This window comes from Plutella xylostella, chromosome 5 (assembly GCF_932276165.1).
Source record: "Plutella xylostella chromosome 5, ilPluXylo3.1, whole genome shotgun sequence".
In the NCBI taxonomy this organism is placed as follows: Eukaryota; Metazoa; Arthropoda; class Insecta; order Lepidoptera; family Plutellidae; genus Plutella; species Plutella xylostella.
In genome coordinates, this window is record NC_063985.1 from 11,510,945 (window position 1) to 11,532,129 (window position 21,185).

Sequence of the window (21,185 nt, forward strand, 5' to 3'; positions counted from 1 at the left end):
CTTGTAAGATGGTTATAAAATATTAATATAAATAAGATATTTTATTAGAACCGTGTTTGTATCAAGACAAAATAATGCAATCAAAATAACTGCAATAAATAATAGATGCAAACTATTATTCTGAGGATTTTACGTAAATACTTTGAATTAATTTTATGTAAAACAATCTTTGTAAATACTTTTTACTAGTGATGTGCTCAGAAATGATCAAAAATCGGATCCAACAATATCCAATCTTTTCATTAATTAACTAAATACATTTAAAAAAGGGCGTAGGTGGCACCTAGTTTGATAATGTTAAGCACTTTTTATGCATTAAGATGCTATTGACAGTAAATATAGGCGTGTAACAATACAAGTAAATTTTTATATTTTAAGAGCCAGATCAATCTCTGCTAGTGCTTCCAATGTTCCAATATACCCCATCACTATCTATCATCCATCACATTTGATTCGGCGAGTTGATTTTCCGAATATTTTTGCAATTATTTCTTTTACCGGGTCATGCATCTTTCTAAATAAAGTAAACGTAACATTTCTACATCAAATAACTTTAATTTTCCGTATTTAGAAGAGCCAAAACCGTCAAAATGGCTAGTGTTTCGTACCAGATAGCTAATCTCTTGGAGAAGGTAAGATGCCGCTATTCCATCTTCTATGCATCTTCTTTTTAGTTTCTTCCGACTGAAGACCCCTAGTTTACATGTAAAAATGTGTTTTAGATGACATCCAACGACAAAGACTTCCGCTTCATGGCCACAAATGACCTGATGACGGAGTTACAAAAGGACAGCATCAAGTTGGACGACGACTCGGAGCGGAAGGTGGTCAAGATGCTGCTGCGGCTGCTCGAAGACAAGAACGGGGAGGTCCAAAACCTGGCGGTCAAGTGGTGAGGAATCCTAGTTTTGTAAAACAGCTGGTAAATAAGTAGGTTAGCAATCCTTTGTTGCATTGTCACTGGTAGCTGCAGTGGCAGCTTGCAATGACAAACAAAATATAAAACTAAGATACAAAAGATAAATATATTTTTTGTAGTCACTGTAACATGCAATTGGTCTTGAGTGACCATAAGCAGTTGTTCGGAGTGTGTTTATGGCGTTTTAGGCACTCCCTCCCATCGTTGGGTTGCCTTCTTATTCAACTGGTCCTAGACCGTCCAAAATGTGCTTTCTTTTCAACCTTCTTGTTGGAATACAACTGGTGAGGTCAGTTGCCAGCTTGTTAGGGTGATCAGCAATCCTATCTCTGTATACAAAAGAGTAAAACAATACATGTGTCTAGAATTAGGGAAAACCCGACAATAGTGCAACTTTTGACACCCATTACGTACTTTTGCAGCCTGGGCCCTCTTGTAAACAAAGTGAAGGAGTACCAAGTGGAAGGCATTGTGGAGACTCTGTGTGCCAACATGCTGTCCGACACGGAGCAGCTGCGGGACATCAGCAGCATTGGCCTGAAGACCGTCATCTCGGAGCTCCCGCTCGGCTCCAACACACTTGCGGCTAATGTCTGCAAGAAGATCACAGGCAGACTCAGCAGTGCTATTGAGAAGGTAAAGAGAGATCCTTGATTATGTATTTTGTTATGCTGTCTAATAATAAGGGTAGTTGATTGGGGTGCTTCAGTTCATCATGCAATGTTTGTGCATTTTTACACAGTTTAGTCAGTATTCAATTCACTCCTATAATCTATTCTTATCTCTTATTATTCATAGGTCAAAATGTGAATGACTGCTCCAAAGCAAATATGAACCCTGCCTGTAAAATTTTTGTTTTCATTATAGAATAAAGTTTTTAGATTTCATGTAAAATAGGCTATGTTATACTGTGATCAATCGCAAAAATATTGTAGCATTTAATGTAATATGCAATTTACACCACAAAGTATTGTTATTTACTAGGCTACAAAGAAGTTAAATGCTAATCTGGATAAATACAATCAGTGTGCTACCCTACATTAAGTTTGTCACTATAAAATTACCAATACCTATCCCACCCATCTAAAATTATACTAATCCTTTTTAAGCAAATTGTGTGTGAGAAGAAGGGGTGTGAGTACCTAGCTCTTTTGAATGGTACTTTGTTCACACCATTTGTGCTCTGGCATGAATGGCAGCAAACTAATGTCAGCATAATTTAATTTATTTCAGCAAGAAGATGTCTCCGTCCAACTGGAAGCGCTGGACATCCTGGCGGACCTGCTCAGCAGGTTCGGAGGCCTACTCATCTCCTTCCATCCAGTGCTGCTCAACGCTCTACTGCCGCAACTTGCTTCTCCACGACAGGTAAGGAGATATTTGATTATATTAGTTAGAGAAACACTTTTAAAAGGAGGTCGGATTTAAGGTTGGTTGCTCTAGCACAACACGTGACCGTAATTAGACTTTACTGGGGGATAGTATATTGTAAATAGCCTAAAAATCTGTGAAATATAAACAAACTTATAACACACTAGACTTTCATTGATTGCTATCATTATGTTTTAAGATAAACAAAGTGTCATCTACACAAAAAAAAATGGGGAATTATAAAACGAGCAATCAAAAAAAAACTTTGCGACTGATGATGACATACTGTTTTAATAACTTGAGCGGTATGAATTTGAGTAAGCGAAAAATTAACTAAACTGACGACGAATATTGTTTATAATAAAATTCAGAACGAGCTTACCAAAAGGTAAATTATGATAAATCCATTTCAGATATTAAAATTTTATCCGAGCGACTTCATTACTAAGTGAGCGACTGGAAATACAGAGAGGGCAACTTCAATATTAAGATAGATTCGATTTTTCTAAGTTAGGTTATACTTAGCGAACTACTAAAAAGTTCACCTTGAGCAAAGTTTTGTGTGCTGCTTTATTAATGATTATTGGTTACTGATATTCTATTTGAGGGCTTATGTTTTTTATTTTGATACGATTTTTTAATGAAAACTACAGATTTTTAAATGCGCGCGAATTCGAATGGGGGCGGGGGCGACGAATCGTTGCAGTCAGGTGAGTTGGGCTGCGGACCAATATGAAGCGTCTTATTTTATTTTTTGTTCATTTGATTGAAATAAATGCATGCATATTACTTTATTTTTACGGAGTACATTGTTTTATTGAATTACCCTTATATTTCAATAATAAATTTTCTCAACTAATAGAATAGTGTTTCTTGAAATAGTTATTTCATATTATTTTTATTTTTTATATGTGAGCTCATTATACTCTACTCATTAGTGTATTTTTCAAAGAGGTTTTTGTATTCGAAATTCTTCATTTAAGATAAAATGCCGCTCAGTATAAAAAATACATTTGTCAAATATTGAAAAAAATGCAGGACGTAACGTTGACACTCAAACAAATATTAGGTCGCTCAAACATTATGAAGCTGCTCATTTTGTATTTTAAGTAACTCAAATTAATGTTTGTAAGTTGCTGTTCTGTTGATTTCTCGTCACTCGCAGTGAGTCGCTCACTTAGTAATTTTATAACCCAAATTAATTAATTTTGACACTTAGAACTGTAATTTACAGTCACCCGTTTTATTGCTACCCAAAAAAAATTGTTAATCAAAGTATAAACTGATCCACAAACTTTAACAACCTTACTGTCTGTCCATTACAGGCAGTCCGCAAGCGCACGATCGTGGCACTCTCGCACCTGGTGATGACTTGCTCCCCGGCGCTGTACAACAAGCTGATCGACCACCTGCTGGAGGGACTCGGCACGTCCACCTCGCCCGGGGTGTCCCGGACACACATACAGTGCATTGCTGCTGTCTGGTAAGAGCTACTCTGTGCTGCTGCTGAGCTCCCTTCTTAATCTTCTTATTGTTTCCATGACAAACAATAGGGCTGCCTGCGTTTGAACAGTGAAAATGAAACACTAAGCCCCGTCACCCACTACGCGACTCTCAAGCTACGCGACTGCGACGCAACCCATGATCTATAAAAACGGGTCTTCGATGCGTCGTTGTCTCGTCAAATATATGCGAGCAAGGCTTGCGTCGTAGTCGCGTCGCTCGTCGAGAGTCACGTAGTGGGAGAAGGGGCTAATTTGTGAGAAAATAACTCCCACTCCCCAGTCCTTATGGAATTGAGTTTGTCACAGTTGTAGTTCGAGTTATCTGAAAGCTATATTGTAGGCTTTGCCCAGTTTTGGATTCGATGGTCGTGTATAAATGTGATTTGCCGACAAATTATACATTATTATTACTAATAGTCACATTCTCCCTCCCACAGCCGCGTGCTAGGCGTCCGCTTCGGCTCGGTCCTGTGGCGGGTGGCGCCGCCCGTGCTGACGCACTCGCGCGACGCGGACGAGGAGCTGCGCGAGCACTGCCTGCAGGCGCTCGAGGCGTTCGTGCTCAAGTGCCCCAAGGAGATCCAGCCGCACGTGCCCACTGTGAGTAGATGGTGACTAGGTTTATAGAGGGAAAAAAGGGAAAGGTTGCTAAACGATGTGAGAAAGTCGTAGAGCAAAAGTTGTTCAGAAAGAGCCCATTTTGGCGGCAACCTGTATATCACACTGCGAATTATGCGTTGCGTTTGGTTGCTCCTTTGTCATTATTTATTTATTTACATGTAGGTACAATATTAATTCAATTGCAGTAAAATACCTATGCGACTTTCTTTAAATAAGTATACTTTACACATATAAATGAAAAATTTACAGAAAGCACATTATAAATTATAATGTTGGGCTATTTACAATACATACTTTAATCTCACACATCTCTCCCCCCATCAGATAATCGAGCTCTGCCTCAAGATGATAACCTACGATCCTAACTACAACTACGAGGATTCTTCAGACGGAGGATCAGACTCGGACATGGAGGCGGAGCGCGCCGCCGAGCCCGACAGCGACTCCGACGAGTATTCGGATGATGACGACATGTCGTGGAAGGTATTATACAGATTACTCGACTTTTTCTTACCGTGTCGACGACAATCTCTAAATAATACATTTCCAGAATTAGGCAACCGATACTGCACTACCGTGGTCTTGAGCCATCTTGCGTGGTGGCATGATGTGAGGTGCACTAGCGTTTGTGAAGCTTTACACAAGCTCAATACCCTATTGTATATGTAAAGTTGAGCCAAAACAAATGTCCAATCTCAGTCGTATAAACGAACTTGAACTTGCATTGGTCTGTTAACTGGCATTGTATTGGTTTTTGTGTTTTATGAACCTATCGTTGAAGTACCATACAATCGTAGAATGCTGGTGGTGCCATTTGTTATTAGTATGTTATGTATTCTCCTAAACCTATGGCAAGGTTCCTCAAAGCAGTTCATACGCTTCATTGTAATACAGCTTAAACTGGTCAGTTTTCCATCTAAACATTATAATGATCACCACAATTCCCATCAGGTGCGTCGCGCGGCGGCCAAGTGCCTCGAGTCGGTGATCTCGACGCGACACGAGCTGCTGCCGGAGATGTACCAGACCGTGTCGCCCGCGCTCATCGCACGGTTCAAAGGTATTGCAGACTTGTTTAGTATTAGTAGTAAGCCTAGCGTAAGTAGAGTGACGAATCGCTAGTTGCGAATACCCTTGTATAAAAGTCCGGCGTCACTCTGGCTGTCAACGACTGACAACAGGTAATATGACTGGCTGTTCATTTCACCAACGTTACCAATCACATTCTAGCTCTTAGTTTGCCACAAGCGTGATAAGAAGAAGAAATTATATTTTTTTTAAACTACATTTAAAACAAATATTACAACGTTATCTTTCATCTTAAAATTCTTGTAATAGTATAAGTACCTACACTACCTACCTATACCTATGTGTCCCGATGAACAAAATGACTTCATACCATAGAATAACAAGTACAATAGTACTCGTTATTATATGCTGAAGCATTCACTTACTAACACAAAGCACTCTCTTCCACAGAACGCGAAGAGAACGTAAAATGCGACATACTGAGCGCCTACACCGCCCTGCTGAGAGCCACGCGGCCGCCGCCCGCCCTCGCGCACGCGCCGCCGCCCGCCCACTCGCCGCAGGCCATGCTGCTGGAGCGAGTACGTACACACACATACACAATAAAAAATTACCCACCCTGCTTGTAAATACAGCTGAGTTAGAATGAAGAATGCATTGCATTCAAGTATCTCAATTTGCAGGAGACCTCACAACCTTCTGCACCGTGAGAGGGCTGTGCCGTTACATGCAGTGGCGTATAGTCACACCTTAGCGACATATTAAAATTCCGTTACCTTACCAGTAACCAGAGAGCGATTTGCAGTTGTAAAACAAAATGCAAATCAATCTCTTCTGTTCTATAGAACACCTACAAGTGGGAGGCAGTTTTTTGTTCAAGATCTTAGTTTATAACCCTGCTAAAATCCCCCTACAAATAAAGTGTATTCTATCTATCTATCTATCTATTTCCCCCACATACTCCGCTGTTGCGGCCCGCTGCGCTCTGTCTGACATAGTTTGCGATAGTTCATAATACAGAATATACACTAGTATTGGAGCGAGCTGGCTAATGCGGACCGATCATCCGATCTATTACTGTCAATATACTTCAATACATCTCTTCTTTCTAACCCTCCCATCCCTCCACAGTTAGGCAGCATAGTCCGCGGCGCGCTGCGAGTAGTGCGCGGACGCAGCCCCCGAGCTCGCGCCGCCGCCCTCGCCTTGTTGAGGGAACTACTGACGGCGGCCCCCAGGAGCCTCGGCCCGCACGCCCAGCCGATACTGAAGGCTCTGGTGCCCTTCCTCACGTGAGTAGGGTGACTAGCTAGGTATATCAACCATCAGCTGGGTAATGGGTAACATGGGCTAGCCGATACCCAAGGATCAAGCGGCTTTCATTACGTGAGTAGAGTGACTAGTTACTAGCTTTATCAACCCATAGCTAGGCGCATAGTCCCACGCTCGCCTTGTTGCGGGAATTACTGACGGCGGCCCCCAGGAGCCTCGGCCCGCACGCCCAGCCGATACTGAAGGCTCTGGTGCCTTTCCTTACGTGAGTAGACTAGCTACTAGCTATATGAATCCCCAGCTAGGCTGGATAAGGAAGCCAAAAGCGAATAAGTACCTTTCAGTCTACGACTGAATAAAATAGCTTATCGAAAGCAGAGACGTGGCGTATCTGTACTGTAGACTGTAATGCTACCGTGAATGATGGTCAAAGTTGATTGTATGATGATGATTTGCAGATAGATGTTTTGTAGATAGTAGATGCGCTGATTTTTATTTAATAATTTTATTGTTATTATCGAAGCGTTATTTAGAAACTTACATTAGGTTGTTTAGTGTGTGATTTTATGAAAACATAATTGGTACCATCCTTTCTTATTTAATTTCAATTTCCTCCCCCCAGAGACAAGACAACCGCCTCCTCAATGAAGATCGAGACGCTGGTGTTCATCGTGTGCCTGGCGCGCACGCACGAGGCGGACGAGATGCGCGCGCACGTGCCGCTGCTGCTGCCGCCCGTGCTGGCCGCCGTCCACGACCCCTTCTACAAGGTGAGGACACAGAGGAAGGTAGAGGACACGTGTGTACATGTGTGTACGTGCCGCTGCTGCTGCCGCCCGTGCTGGCCGCCGTCCATGACCCCTTCTACAAGGTGAGCACACAGAGGACGGTAGAGGACACGTGTGTACATGTGTGTACGTGCCGCTGCTGCTGCCGCCCGTGCTGGCCGCCGTGCACGACCCCTTCCACAAGGTGAGGACACGTTACCCGTTTTCTAAACTACTTTATATAATTATAGTGACCTGTAATTCCCGACGACTTGGTCATAAACTACAGGCACTATACCTTCAGTCAGACGGCAGTCTGACATCAGGGATCCATGGAGCAGTGGATCTAGGCGCGGCAGCGTATAGCCACAGTACTCACAAGGAGAGTCGCCTCGGGGTGGTGAGACCCCACCCTGATGTCCACTTCCCGTACTCCATCCGGAGCACTCGTGTTTGGATCCACACTAGGGACAATAGAGAAGCCATTTGCCAGATCTCCACTCTGGTAACGGAGGTGTAATGTGGGCTCATCTCCTGATATGCATAACACATACATATGCTCACGACAGTAATCCCCGAAGGGGTAGTCAGAGGTGACTCGCAGCTCACGACAGTAATCCCCGAAGGGGTAGTCAGAGGTGACTCGCAAGCGAGTCACCCGCTTTTCGCTGTACATTTGTACTCACGTGATAGGTCGCGAGCCGTATCGCCGTTTTTGAATGAAACAAAGCTGGGTCGGCTGGCGCATGCTACCTTCACGCACTTCTTGATAACCAGTCAAGCACCGGAGAGGTCGGTCCTACTGACGTCGGACCAACTATAAGGGAAACTCACGTGCCCCGTGACAAGGTGAGGACAGAAAAAATAATAAAAAAAGACAGTAGAGGAAGGTAGAGGATAATTGTTGTAGAGGTCACTGAAAGTTAGGTTGACATTCACCACCCTTTCAGCAAGGTGAAGAAGTTTGAGCACAGAGTTTTCTGGTAATCTGTTCTGTTCCGTTTTCTTTTGATTTGCATTTTTTTTTTCTGACTGTTCTAAATAGTGATATTATTTTCAGGTCACGGCTGAAGCATTGAGAGTTCTGCAGACACTCGTCAAAGTTATGAGGCCACTTGGTAAGTGTATTTTACACAAACACCTCTATGGAGAATTAGCTTCGCTTCCCTTGAGAAATCCGAGACAAAAACTAGTCTATGGCTGTGTGTAATTCTGAACTATCACGCTATAATACTGGCAAGCTTCATCAGAATAAGAACTAACATGCACACAAACTTTTGCCTTCATAATACGAGTGTGAAGTGTGATGACTAAGTTAAACTTAATTAAGCTACAAACATGCACACAATCTTTTCCCTTTGTAACATCATTGTAAAGCACAATGATGAAGTTACTGCATCTGTCTATTATTCCAGAGCTGCCTCACGACCGTCTGCTAGTTTTGTACTTTAACACGTATCAACGAATGACACACACTAAAAAGAGTATAACAAACATTCAAACAAACTTTCCCTTTCATAATACGAGTGTGAAATGTGCTGATCAAGTGTCAGTTTATCTACAGTCTATCTGTCAGTTTCGTGCTTGAAAACGTAATAACGTTTTTTTATAATACGAGTGTGAAACATGACGATTAACTATTGCGTCATTCTATTTATCTATTCAAGAGCTGTTACACGACCGTCTATCTGTCAATTTCCTGCCTGACAACGTATCCACGAAATTTTATACTACGATTGTGAAGTGTGACATTTAACTTATTGCGTCTGCCTATTCCAGAGCTGTCGCACGACCGGCTGTCGGGCCCGTCGGTGGTGCCGGCCATGCCGCGCGAGCTGGCGGCGCCCGCGCGCGAGATGTACGCCTGCGTGCTGGTGCGCCTGCGCGCCACCGACATGGACCAGGAGGTATGTAGCCCGTGGACCAGACATGGACCAGGAGGTATGTAGCCAGTGGACCAGGCATGGACCAGGAGGTATGTAGCCCATGCCACCGACATGGACCAGGAGGTATGCAAGAGATCGATCTCAGCGATAAGGCCGTCTATTGTACTATCGGGGAAACCCATGCTTACCCGATTCCAAAACAATATCGCTTACGCACCCCGTCGTAACAGCCCCGCCCCTTCCATACGTGTGAACCAATGGCGTGTAAGGAACAGGTGTATAGGGCCATGCTGTTACCAACAAGACCTCGTAATAATAACGGCCTCCTTTGTATATATTTCTTCTTTTTTAACTGTCAAAAGAGTGGTTTTTAGGTTTTGTCTTTGTTACCTCATTATTCATTGGATGAGCGCGTGTATGAATGGGTGCGGCAGGTAGCAGGCTGCAAGCGGTTCTAACCTTTAAAGCCACCGGCCGATTCCCCGATAGTACATTCGTTCGAGTCTATAAGTATGTTCTTTTGTATGTCTGATTTATGTGGTGTTCTATAAAGTAATATTCTATTCTATTCTATGTAGTCCACTGCTGTGCATAGCTGCAGAAATCAGCCTTTCCGACTCGAAAACGGAAACCTTCTCTTGTATTCTTATATCGTTTAAATATATTTAATTATTTTTGCCAGGTTAAGGAGCGTGCCATCGCCGCGGCCGGACAGCTGCTAGCACATGCAGGAGACACTTTACAGGTAAATATAATATACCTAACTCATCATCAACATCTTGTAGCTAAGTACTCCATAAAGCAATCGCTACGCCACTTTGAAATATATAAGCTACAGCAGCTGGTAAAAAAAGCTTGTAGGTAAGTCATTTGCTACTACCACAACCTCATACCGCTTACTTTACAACCAACTTCAGGATCGATATCACAACAAATATTCATACTATTATTTATCCATTTACCCCTCAGGACGAGCTGCCGGTGTGTCTGCCGATATTCCTGGAGCGCCTGCGCAACGAGATCACGCGCTTGACCACCGTCAAGGCGCTCACCAAGATCGCCTCCTCGCCGCTCCGGATCGACCTTACGCCCATACTGGTAAGGAACAATTTGCATTCTTTCTGGTCTACATACGAGTTTTCATACTTTACAGCGATAAAAATCAGTTCACCATTTGACTATACTGGATCGCCATTGCGTCGCGGAACGCCAACATAAGTGCGAGAGTGCGATAATCGTAATGTCTTAAGTTAGATATTTTGGAATGACTACAACTGTCTTAGACACAAGTTGAATCCAAAAATACACACAAATACCTTATTCACAATTACCGTGATAAACACCGGTCATGGTATACGTTGTTATTGTAAATAATACAGTAAATATGTTATTTGTTTCAGCCCGACGCTGTGCCGATATTAGGCTCGTTTCTGAGGAAGAACCAGCGAGCGTTGAAGATGGCCACTCTAGTCCTGTTAGACACATTAGTACAGAATTATAGCAATGATATTAGCATTGATCTACTTAGCAAGGTAAGATAATACATAAAAAATACTTAATATTGTACAGACATGCGAGATATCTAAATCGCTCGGTCATAGCATTACATAACTACACACGTAAATACACATCATGCTTTTACACCCAGGTATAGTAATAGCGAAAGCTATTGAGACTTCGTCTATTGTCGGCTAACTTCGTGCTATTCCCCTTTCTCTACTATTTCCTATTATCAATTCATGATACAAAGGTCCTGACAAATAGACTTTATAACTTTCTGAGTATATCTCATTTACCAACGTTGACCCTCTAACTAAACCTTTCCCTACAGGTGTTGATGGAAGTCCCGCCGCTAGTGTGCGAGTCAGACCTGCACTGCGCACAGACGGCGCTAGCGCTAGTGCGGTCCTCGTGCCTCTACTGTCCTCACGCACTGAACAACGACGTGAGAGTGGCTCTCACGCCGCACATACTGGCGCTGGCCAAGTCGCCTCTACTGCAAGGTAACAAACAACTATTTTAATTGATTTAGAATGCATTTCTTTATATAAATTATTCTCTTGGTGGATTGAGCTGGGCATCCCGTAATGTCGGTAATACAGGCTATCACCCAGTAGAGGGCCCTTGCAAATTGTTTTAAACAAGTGTTTTTTATACAATAAACTATTTTCACACACATGACTACGCGAAAGTCACTAACTATTATTGAGCCGGCGCAACACTTTAAGCCTTAGTGACGCCATTGAAGCGTGCTATTCATTCGGCCGCTGTTTGTATTGTACTATTTTGTTTTTTGTGCTAAAAATATGTTTTTATACAATTTACTATTACTCAAACAACCCTTTATTTCTGCAGGTGGTGCCCTCAAGGCCATGGTGGGCGTACTCCGAGCCCTAGTAGCAGCAGGCGTGCCGGGCTGCGGGCGCCGCGAGCTGCTGGCGCTGCTGGTGGCGCCGGTGCAGCTGCAGCAGCACGCCGGCACCGCGCACGCCACCAAGCAGGTACAGTGCGCGCCACTAGAGATGACACACTGCTGAGAGAGAGCTACCATGGCAACGCAATGCACAGGGGTGTATAAAACCTTGTAGGAATCTGGTGCGCCCGCGCAGTCTGACAATCAAGTTAAATCCTTTCTCACGGTGACAAACCCTAGTTCAGGTAGGTAGTGTGTAAGATTGGCGATTAAAGATCTATCCATTCTCAATTTGATGACTTCTTGTACTACTTATCATATAATATTCTCTACATTTCTGCTGAATTTTAGGTACTTCAGGGGTAATCTATTATTTATATTCTGCCTGACTTATAGGTACTATACTCTACTTCTCATAACTACATTTCTACCATTCCTTCGCAGGCATTCCACTCCCTCGCCAAGTGCGTGGCCGCGGTCGTGGTCGAGGCGGGCGGGGCCGAGGCGCGGGCGGCCGTCAAGCAGTTCCTACAGGACGCGTCCGAGCCGACTAGTGACGCGGCGCACATGTTCGCGCTGCTCGCCGTGGCTGAGATCGGCAAGCATCTGTGAGTAGGACTGTACTACATACTGCATGTATAGACACTAGTATAGACAATAGTCAGGCCTGAAGGACCGCCGGAGCGATGCCCAGAAGGGCTAATATGGGGCGCAAGACGCGCACAACAAGACGTGACAAAAGTTTTGCATCACGCTTACTCACATCGCGCGGCCTCGAGAGCGAGCGAGACGGAGAACTTTGGTCACGTCTTGTCACCCCGTGCTATGCTAGCGGCATAAAACATAAAAATCCCTATTTCTGGCAAGCTTTTTGTTTATTGATTATTTTACCGATACAAATAATTTTTGATGTTGCAATACTTACCATGTTTACTTTACCATGCGCCCACCAGCCTTACAAACCCACTATACACTACAAAATTAGTATTACTTGACTCTTAATATATTCCTCTGTCTATCCCAGCGACCTCAGCACGATCCCGCACATCAAGGACGTCCTCTTAGCTTCCTTCACCCCCTCCTCCGAGGAAGTGAAGTCAGCAGCGAGCTACGCGCTGGGCAGCGTGGCGGTGGGCAACCTGCCCGAGCTGCTGCCCTTCATACTGAGCGAGATCGACGCGCGCCCGCGCCGGCAGTACCTGCTGCTGCACAGCCTTAGGGAGGTCAGTCGGGGGTTGGGGGTTGTGGGGGTTGCTTGTGAGATTGTGTTTGAAGACACTGGATTTAGATGGCTGTCTTAATGCGTTGTCTATATAGATCCATGTGTATTATGGCCCCATTAGTGTGTCGCGCTGCGTTTCGATCAAGTAATGATTATGTTAGAAGCCATTGGATAGATGGCTGTGCTATTGCATTGTCTATATAGATTTTAGTGGTTTTAGAAAGGTAAATCGTTTTTTTCTCTATTATGTGCATTGTTTACTCGAATATGTTTTAAGACACTGGATAGATCGTTGTGCTAGTGTGTTACTGCGTTGTCTATATAGATTCTAGGTTATGTCTGGTAGGGCGGAGTTTCATTAGAGCGTTTCTCGATTATTTGGATTGTTTATTCGATTTTGTTTGAAGACACTGGCTGTGTTACTGCATCGTCTATAGGTATAGATTGTAGAATATATCTTGTAGGGCGAGGTCCCTTTAGAGCGTTTTCCATATTTTTTATGATAATAAGGTATTTACGTCGCGAGGCGCCTCTTATTAATATAGCCCCACCCATGCTATGGAGTCCAAATGGTTCACGGTCTGGTTAGAGCGCTGTCTCATTAGAGCGTTGCGTCATCGTTGCATGGTTTCCATATTTTTATGATATGACGTATTTGCGTCACGACGCTCACTCTAATATAGCCCCACCCATGCTATGGAGTCCTGGTCCCCCCACACTGCCTCCTCCGTGAAGTGGGCGGGAGCTACGCGCTGGGCAGCGTGGCGGTGGGCAACCTGCCCGAGCTGCTGCCCTTCATACTGAGCGAGATCGACGCGCGCCCGCGCCGGCAGTACCTGCTGCTGCACAGCCTTAGGGAGGTCAGTCGGGGGTTGGGGGTTGTGGGGGTTGGTTGTGAGATTGTGTTTGAAACCACTGGATTTAGATGGCTGTGCTACGCCATCGTCTTTATAGATTCTAGTATCTGTCCGAAGCCGCGTAAAATAATGCTAATACGCCAGGCCTTTCCTGTTTTTCGACAGCTGGCGCGTCATAGAACACTTACTGTCAGTTTCACAGCTGAGAGCGTCAAGCGAGCGTAGAATGCAGCGCTGTGATTTGCTGAATTATCGTTGAGAGTTCATGCTTAGGTAGATTTACTTGGAAACTGACTCATAGGGTGGATTCGACCAAAAATCACGCTACACCAGGGTAACTCTTACCGAATAAAATGAACACAATGTTTAATGATATTACGACGAAAAATGTTTTTTTTTTCTTTTTAAGTCAAGCTAACTGTTGTACAAACTATAAGCCCCTTCTCCCACTACGCGACTCTCAAGCGACCCGACTGCGATGCAACCCATGATCGCCTATAAAAACGGGTCTTCGACGTGTCGTTGTAATATATGCGACCAAGGGTTGCGTCGCAGTCGCGTCGCTTGAGATTCGCGTAGTGGGAGAAGGGGCTGAGTGTTAATTAACATTACGATTTGTTTGCAGATAATCTCGTGCGAGTCATGCAGCCCGGCGGGCGTGGCGGCGCTGCGGCCCTTCATCCCGCAGATCTGGGTGCAGCTCGCCAAGCACTGCCAGTGCCAGGAGGAGGGCTCCAGGAATGTCGTGAGTATACCGCTTTGATTATTTATCGGAGATCTAAGCAACGTTAATAACGCTAAGCATTCAACACTAAAAGCCGCATAACATTTGAACAGCGAAGCCGAAAAAAACGGGTTCCGCTCATCTGGCACAATCTTTATTGACCAAAACTCATTTCGCATAACTCGTATGGTCTAAACTTTTTTGGCCGAACCATCACTTTGCCAAGACTTATGTGGCATAAGGCTCGTTTCGTCTAAAACTCTTTAGGCACAATCTTTAAACACCTAAGTTTCGTTTGCTCAAATTTATGTTCGTCTATACCTATGTATAATCTTGTTTCTCCTAATGTTATCTTAATAAATAATATATTAAGTATGTAGTAAATGTACAAATTGTGGTATTTTTCTCCTACATCCCGAAAATCACGATATTGTATGATCAAAAAATCGAAAGTTAACGACCAATATAATTATTACGAACCCCATGAGATCGAAACCTAAAAATAGGTGCGACGACGAGCAAAGCGAGGAGGAGCGTGTTAGGTGCACATGTTCATCAAAACCAAAGCGGAGCGCAGCGAAGCGGAGCGGAGCGTTTTCCAAACAGCGGAAACAATACAAGGCACCAGTTTGCGTTATGTAGGGAGACGCCGTCAAAGTTAAAGCCAAACGAATATTATTACTTTGTATAAACCTATGCCATAGCATTATTAGGCTATTCAAGATTTGGCCATACCATTATTAGGCTAAACAATGTTATGCGAAATAACTTTTTACTAAACGAGATTTATGCCATACGATTTTCGGCGTAACGAGACTTTGACCAAACGTTACTATGCAATACGAGATTAGGCAAAAAAATCTTATGCCGAAAAAGGTAGAACCGAAAAAAACAAATATAAAATCATTTCAGCCGTTTGACAGATACACTACCACAGATACACAGACATTTGAACTTTATAACACCCATCTTTTTAGTCAGGGTTAAGGTTATAGCACATTCATTTAAGACACTTTCACGATCCTCCTCTGACACTGAAGAGTCTTCTTCGTCTTTTAAGCAGTAATAATCCGTGTATCGACAGCTAGCATACTGCCCCGTGTATAACGGTCCATATTCAAGCATATTTATATTCCCAGGTAGCGGAATGCCTCGGCAAGCTCTGCCTTCTAGAACCCGAAGAATTACTCCCTCACCTGCAAGAGTTCCTGCGCTCGCCGGAGCCGCTGACGCGCACCACCGCCGTCACCGCCGTCAAGTTCACCATCTCCGACCAGGTGACTAGACATAAATAGGCACTCAATAAGGTTTTAATTTCCTTTCTCTTTAGTGTTTATATTTTTGTACAACTTCCTCATTTATATTCAAAATTGTCTCTCTTAGCTCGTAGGGTTGCCTGGAAGAGATCGCTTTTAGCGATAAGGCCGCCCTTATTGTATTATAGATTTTAAGTATTAAATGTTATTTTAAGTGTTTTATGTACAATAAAGTTATACTACTACTACTACTACTCAATCACGCCATGGTTCTGTCAAACACATACTACAATTCTCCCCGAGTCATTAATTTACGCTGTTTTTAGTTTACCTCCGGCGCACCCAGGCCAGCAGACTGGCCATTTCTCTCTCCACGGTGACAAACCATATTGCACCTCGAGTGTTACTCACCGACACGCTAACAAAATAATAATGGCTATTCGTATTTTCAGTTTTGATGTACTCCGTTGCTCTCTTAGGGTGTGTTCAGGCGACATGCGCCCGCTAAGGGCACGCCCCGCTAGCCCTTCTCTGTAGACTGCCGTATGACTGAAGGTATAGTGCCTGTAGCTTATGAACGAGTCGTCGAGAGCTACAGGTCACTATAATTATATCATTTCGTTTATAAAAAACGGGTTACGTGCCCTTCTCTGTCGTTGCCGTCGCCTGGGCGTGGTGGCGTTCAACTGTCTCTAACCCCCCTCCCCCCCGCAGCCGCAAGCCATAGACCCGCTGCTCCGGGCGAACATGGCGGAGCTGCTGCTGCCGCTGCGGGACCCCGCGCTGAGTGTGCGCCGCGTGGCCCTGGTGGCGTTCAACTCGGCGGCGCACAACAAGCCCTCGCTCATCCGCGACCTGCTGCCCCGGCTGCTGCCGACGATATATAATGAGACTAAAGTTAAGGTGAGATCAATATTTTTATTTATTTATTTATTTAAACTCTTTATTGCATACACATAGAAACATACAAAGTAGGTACAGATCATTACAGGTTGACAGTCTATGTATACACAAAGGCGGACTTATCATTTACTTAAGTAAATATAAGGTAAAGTTTAAGACTGCCGAAGAAACGAAGAATAGGGCTAGAGGCTGTCTCGAATGGAGATCATGAACAGGCAAACGTAGTGTGGGATCTTCCAACCTGCTAAAACAACGGTTTTCATGTAACCTGAAGTGGCTCGAAGCGGAATGCCGACGACAGCATTAAATCTAGAGACCTATGTCCAGTACTGGAACTCTGTATTTATTACGGACCTGACCACAAATTTCTATAATTGCTGCTGGTGTTCCTTTTTGAATAAATAAATAAAGACATTAGTAAATGGTTCAGTCCTATAGATAGACAGAATACATATTTCATTGTGTTAAACAATTTATTATGTGACTTTATAACCCCTAAACCACTCCCAATCCCCTACAGAAAGAGCTAATCCGCGAAGTGGAAATGGGTCCGTTCAAGCACTCCGTAGACGATGGTCTGGACCTGCGCAAGGCGGCCTTCGAGTGCATGTACACCGTACTTGATACGTGCCTCGATCGCCTCGACGTGTTCGAGTTCCTACGACATGTGGAAGATGGGTTACGGGACCACTATGACATCAAGATGCTGACGTATCTGATGTGCGCGAGATTGGCGCAGCTGTGTCCTAGTCTGGTGCTGCAACGTGAGTGGTTTTGTTACCTTTAGCTACCTAATCCACGCACGACTAATTACATACAGTTTACCGCAAATCACTATATAGTTATGTATATCGACGTCGATAAAGCTGTTTTGCCGGTGTGGCTTCACAATATTTTATCTGGATACGTGCCTCGACCGCCTTGACGTGTTCGAGTTCCTGAGACACGTGGAAGATGGGCTGAGAGACCACTATGACATCAAGATGCTGACGTATCTGATGTGCGCGAGATTGGCGCAGCTGTGTCCTAGTCTGGTGTTGCAACGTGAGTGGTTTTTTTACCTTTATCTAACTAATGCACGCACCACTAATCATCAGCAAATGATGATATATAGTGACGTTTATCGACTTCGAGAAAGTTGCTTTACGGTGCGGCTGCACAATATTTTATAAGTTTTGTATCATTATCATCATCACACAAAGATGGTCCAATCCTGGACAAGGATTAACGAGTGCATTTATATTTTATTTTAGCGGTGGATACGGCGGGTGCCCCAGGTGGTACGGTCAGCTTCATAAAAAGCTATACACTTTTGTACCTTGTCAAACTGACAACTTTTTTACGAATTAATAAGCTTCCCAAGTTAGTTTTTCAAGGTACAAAAGTGTATGCGTACTTTTAACTATTTATGAAACTGACTGGCTTGAGTTCATTAGCTTTCATGACCATTCCACAACTCCAAACTACAATACAAACCATAACCCCTCCCCCGCAGGTCTAGAGAGCCTGGTGGAGCCGCTCCGAGCCACGTGCACCATGAAGGTGAAGGCCAACTCCGTGAAGCAGGAGTACGAGAAGCAGGAGGAGCTGAAGAGATCCGCCTTGAGGGCCGCCGCCGCGCTCATGCAGATACCTGAGGCAGGTCTGTGTCGACCACTGATGTTGTTCTTAGCCGTGTGTTCCACGCAAGCGAGCCTTAAGCCGAACGACCACTGCCGGCTAAACTAAGTTAGTTCGCATAGTTGGGCCAATTTTGTATATGTCGCAGGCATCTGGTTTAATCTTCTGTTTGATTGAACCACTAGCCCGTTCATTGGATGACGCTATTCAGTTGTATGACTAGGCCGAACGTTGATTGTACAAGCGTCACAAAACGTCCAACTAGTTAGCGGACTTAAAATCAGTCAGGTGGTGAATAAAACAAATATGGCGTCTAACAGCGAACAGCTGACACAAAAAGCACTTGTATTGTTATTTTTTGCAAATAAATTATCTTTAAAGTGCGTTATTTATGTTAAAATAGTGTGACAACATGGATTTACCTATTATTACACCGCCGGCGGATAGTTTCAAGGAAAAAAATGTGCTGAAACTGGATAATTATGAACAACAATATCAAGGTACGTTTATTGTTATTGTTTAGTTAATTTGTGAGATGAGAGCTTTGTAACATAGTCTTTTTGTTGACTCTTGTCTGGTCATGTTCATCCTAACCAGACATTACAAAGTTGCTATACTATATCCCATTTAACCACTTCGCTGAATAAAGTTCAGTCAAGACGTTGGACGTTACAGTCAACCACTTGACGAGTTGTTCTTTAGTCATTCAACTAAGTAGCGTCATTCAATGAACGGGCTAGCGGTTCAATCAAACAGGAGATTAAACCAGATGCCTGCGACATATACATACGCGTCCATCGTAAACTATGCGAACTAACTTAGTTTAGCCGGCAGTAGTATGTCGGTAATCAATGCTAGAGGGGATAAATTTTGATACCAAATGGTAGTAGTGAAAGGATTAGCCAGTCATGTCAGGAGCAAGATTTGATTCCATCGCACTGTGTCGTTAGAAGCGGACTTACCCGACTACAATATCTACCTACATTGTATGCTACATTACGTTAGAGGCACGATTGTGAGGCAGAAAGCGGTAACCTAATGGAGAATTGATTTCCACACATTTCACACTTACAATTTCCTCCCATCCACAGACAAGAACCCGCACCTGATGGACTTCGTGACGCAGATCAAGTCGTTCCCGGAGCTGCAGCCCATCTTCGAGTCCATGCTCAAGGACTCGGGCGCCGCCGACTCCAACATGATGGACCAGAGCTAGCCGCCTGAACCCAACGCAGTTGAGGAGACTTGTGCTGAAGATACTAGTGGAGGTTGTTTCGAATAGTATTAGATGAAAGGTCAAATTGAGGTGTGAATTTAACGATGATATTCTGGCTCTACAATACTATGTAACTTATCACAGTTTACAACGTGAGGTATAGTACAATAAGCGGCCTACTTGCCATCTTTCAAACAGCCAGGCAAAAGTTGGAGAGCTCTAGTGTAGTTGTATCACTATTGGTGGATATTTAAAATGTAGTGTCATTATATGCCTTAATTTGACCTTTTATCTAATGCTATTTGGAACGAAGGATAGTGCGGGTAGGTTATGTATGAGTCGTTGTGGAGATAAGGGTGGAATTTTAATGTTTTGTTTGCAGAAAGACAACAAGTAAATTTAAAACATTTTCTGTATGGTGCGTATTATTAAGTACACGTTACATATTTTCTGATAGAAGTAAATACTCACATGATATGTACTTGATATATTATTTAGCTCTTTCCGGCTGCTGCTATTGTGTCTAGCATTCTATGATTGAATCAATTGTTTAAGATCTCATTAATACATACGAATTCTAATATTATTATTTGAAAATGACCATTTATTATTTAAGTTGCATTTATCATACATAACCTACCTACTTCTTGTAACATCAATGGCTATTTAGCAACGCGTTGCCGCTCCGTGCAATATGAACACTAAGTTCGACGCACGGGGCGGCAACGCCCACAAATATTATTATTATTGTTCTCAGCGCCATGTATGGCACTCCCACTCATTATGTTTTGTTATTTTTTGTACGTGCGACTCGAAACGAGCCCGTTGTAAATGTTCAGATTGCTAGTAAAATGACGTTTTACAATTCAAGTCTTATTCTCTGTGTGTTAGTGTAACAAAATATAGACGAGTAAGATTCCAACAGTTTTTATTATAAAATTACAAATAGACACTACAACTGCAGCCTAAACTCCCCAAGGAAATGAAACAAGACAAATGCTGAGGGGTAACGGCGGACTGGGATCGCTTCGTACACATATGTTGATATGTATTGTGATATTACTATACTGAGGGAGGGTAGTTTGGACATGAATACACTATGCTAAGGACGCGGTATGTATCAGTTATTTCCCCTTTCTCTTGACGGCGGGCGTGGCGCTGGCGGCGCGGGACGCGGGCCGCGAGCTCTGCGGAACAAATTAATAATTTTTACACACACACACACACACACACACGCACTCACGCCTTGTACTAAATGTACTCCCTTGCGGGGTAGGCAGAGGTGCATTGCTGCACCCACTTTTCGCCAGAGTGTTATGTTAGTCCCAATGTAATAGGGGGCGGGCCTATTGCCATTTTACGGGCACATCCAAGACCTGAGAACAAATATCTGTGTTTAAACAAATATCTGCCCCAGCCGGGAATCGAACCCGGGACCATCGGCTCAGTAGTCAGGGTCACTAACCACTACGCCATTCGGTCGTCATTAATAATTTTTAATAGACAAGAATTACCATTATTGGCCACAGCGCCTAAGGACTGCGAATTAATCATTACGTGTGTGGTAACTGAGGCTACTTCTTACTTATCAATCGGTGAAAAGT

The 21,185-nt window shown here is 43.7% G+C and overlaps 2 protein-coding genes across 3 annotated transcripts in view; one reads left to right on the forward strand and one right to left on the reverse strand.

Annotated features, from left to right (window-relative positions):
- The first annotated feature begins 420 nt into the window (after window positions 1-420).
- On the forward strand, window positions 421-20,500 carry LOC105391299 (cullin-associated NEDD8-dissociated protein 1). 2 transcript variants are annotated; one of them, XM_048633518.1, is made up of 27 exons: window positions 421-632; window positions 723-892; window positions 1,342-1,555; window positions 2,153-2,287; window positions 3,616-3,773; window positions 4,233-4,395; window positions 4,741-4,899; window positions 5,368-5,476; window positions 5,896-6,026; window positions 6,577-6,737; window positions 7,340-7,487; window positions 8,545-8,602; window positions 9,264-9,391; window positions 10,053-10,115; window positions 10,340-10,468; window positions 10,771-10,902; window positions 11,202-11,373; window positions 11,726-11,871; window positions 12,228-12,391; window positions 12,808-12,955; window positions 13,815-13,865; window positions 14,488-14,607; window positions 15,726-15,863; window positions 16,557-16,745; window positions 17,266-17,509; window positions 18,241-18,387; window positions 19,457-20,500. In XM_048633518.1, the coding sequence occupies exons 1-27, from the start codon at window positions 591-593 to the stop codon at window positions 19,579-19,581; spliced, it is 3,744 nt and encodes a 1,247-aa protein (XP_048489475.1). In that variant the 5' UTR covers window positions 421-590; the 3' UTR covers window positions 19,582-20,500. The 2 variants fall into 2 exon arrangements, with proteins under 2 accessions (XP_048489475.1, XP_048489474.1); XM_048633517.1 differs by lacking the exon at window positions 13,815-13,865 and having other exon boundaries at window positions 12,808-13,006.
- Window positions 20,493-21,185, reverse strand: part of LOC105391286 (rootletin) — a 62,248-nt gene continuing 61,555 nt past the window's right edge. The window contains exon 43 of the mRNA XM_048633519.1: window positions 20,493-20,768. Within this exon, the coding sequence (XP_048489476.1) occupies window positions 20,706-20,768 (63 nt within the window). The 3' untranslated portion in view covers window positions 20,493-20,705. The remainder of the gene's footprint in view (window positions 20,769-21,185) is intronic.

Coding starts and splice junctions, on each gene's coding strand:
- LOC105391299 (XM_048633517.1), top strand. CDS start 591: ATGGCTAGTGTTTCGTACCAGATAGCTAATCTCTTGGAGAAG. Junction 10,469..10,770: donor TCGACCTTACGCCCATACTG/GTAAGGAACAAT, acceptor TATTTGTTTCAG/CCCGACGCTGTGCCGATATT. Junction 14,608..15,725: donor AGGAGGGCTCCAGGAATGTC/GTGAGTATACCG, acceptor TTATATTCCCAG/GTAGCGGAATGCCTCGGCAA.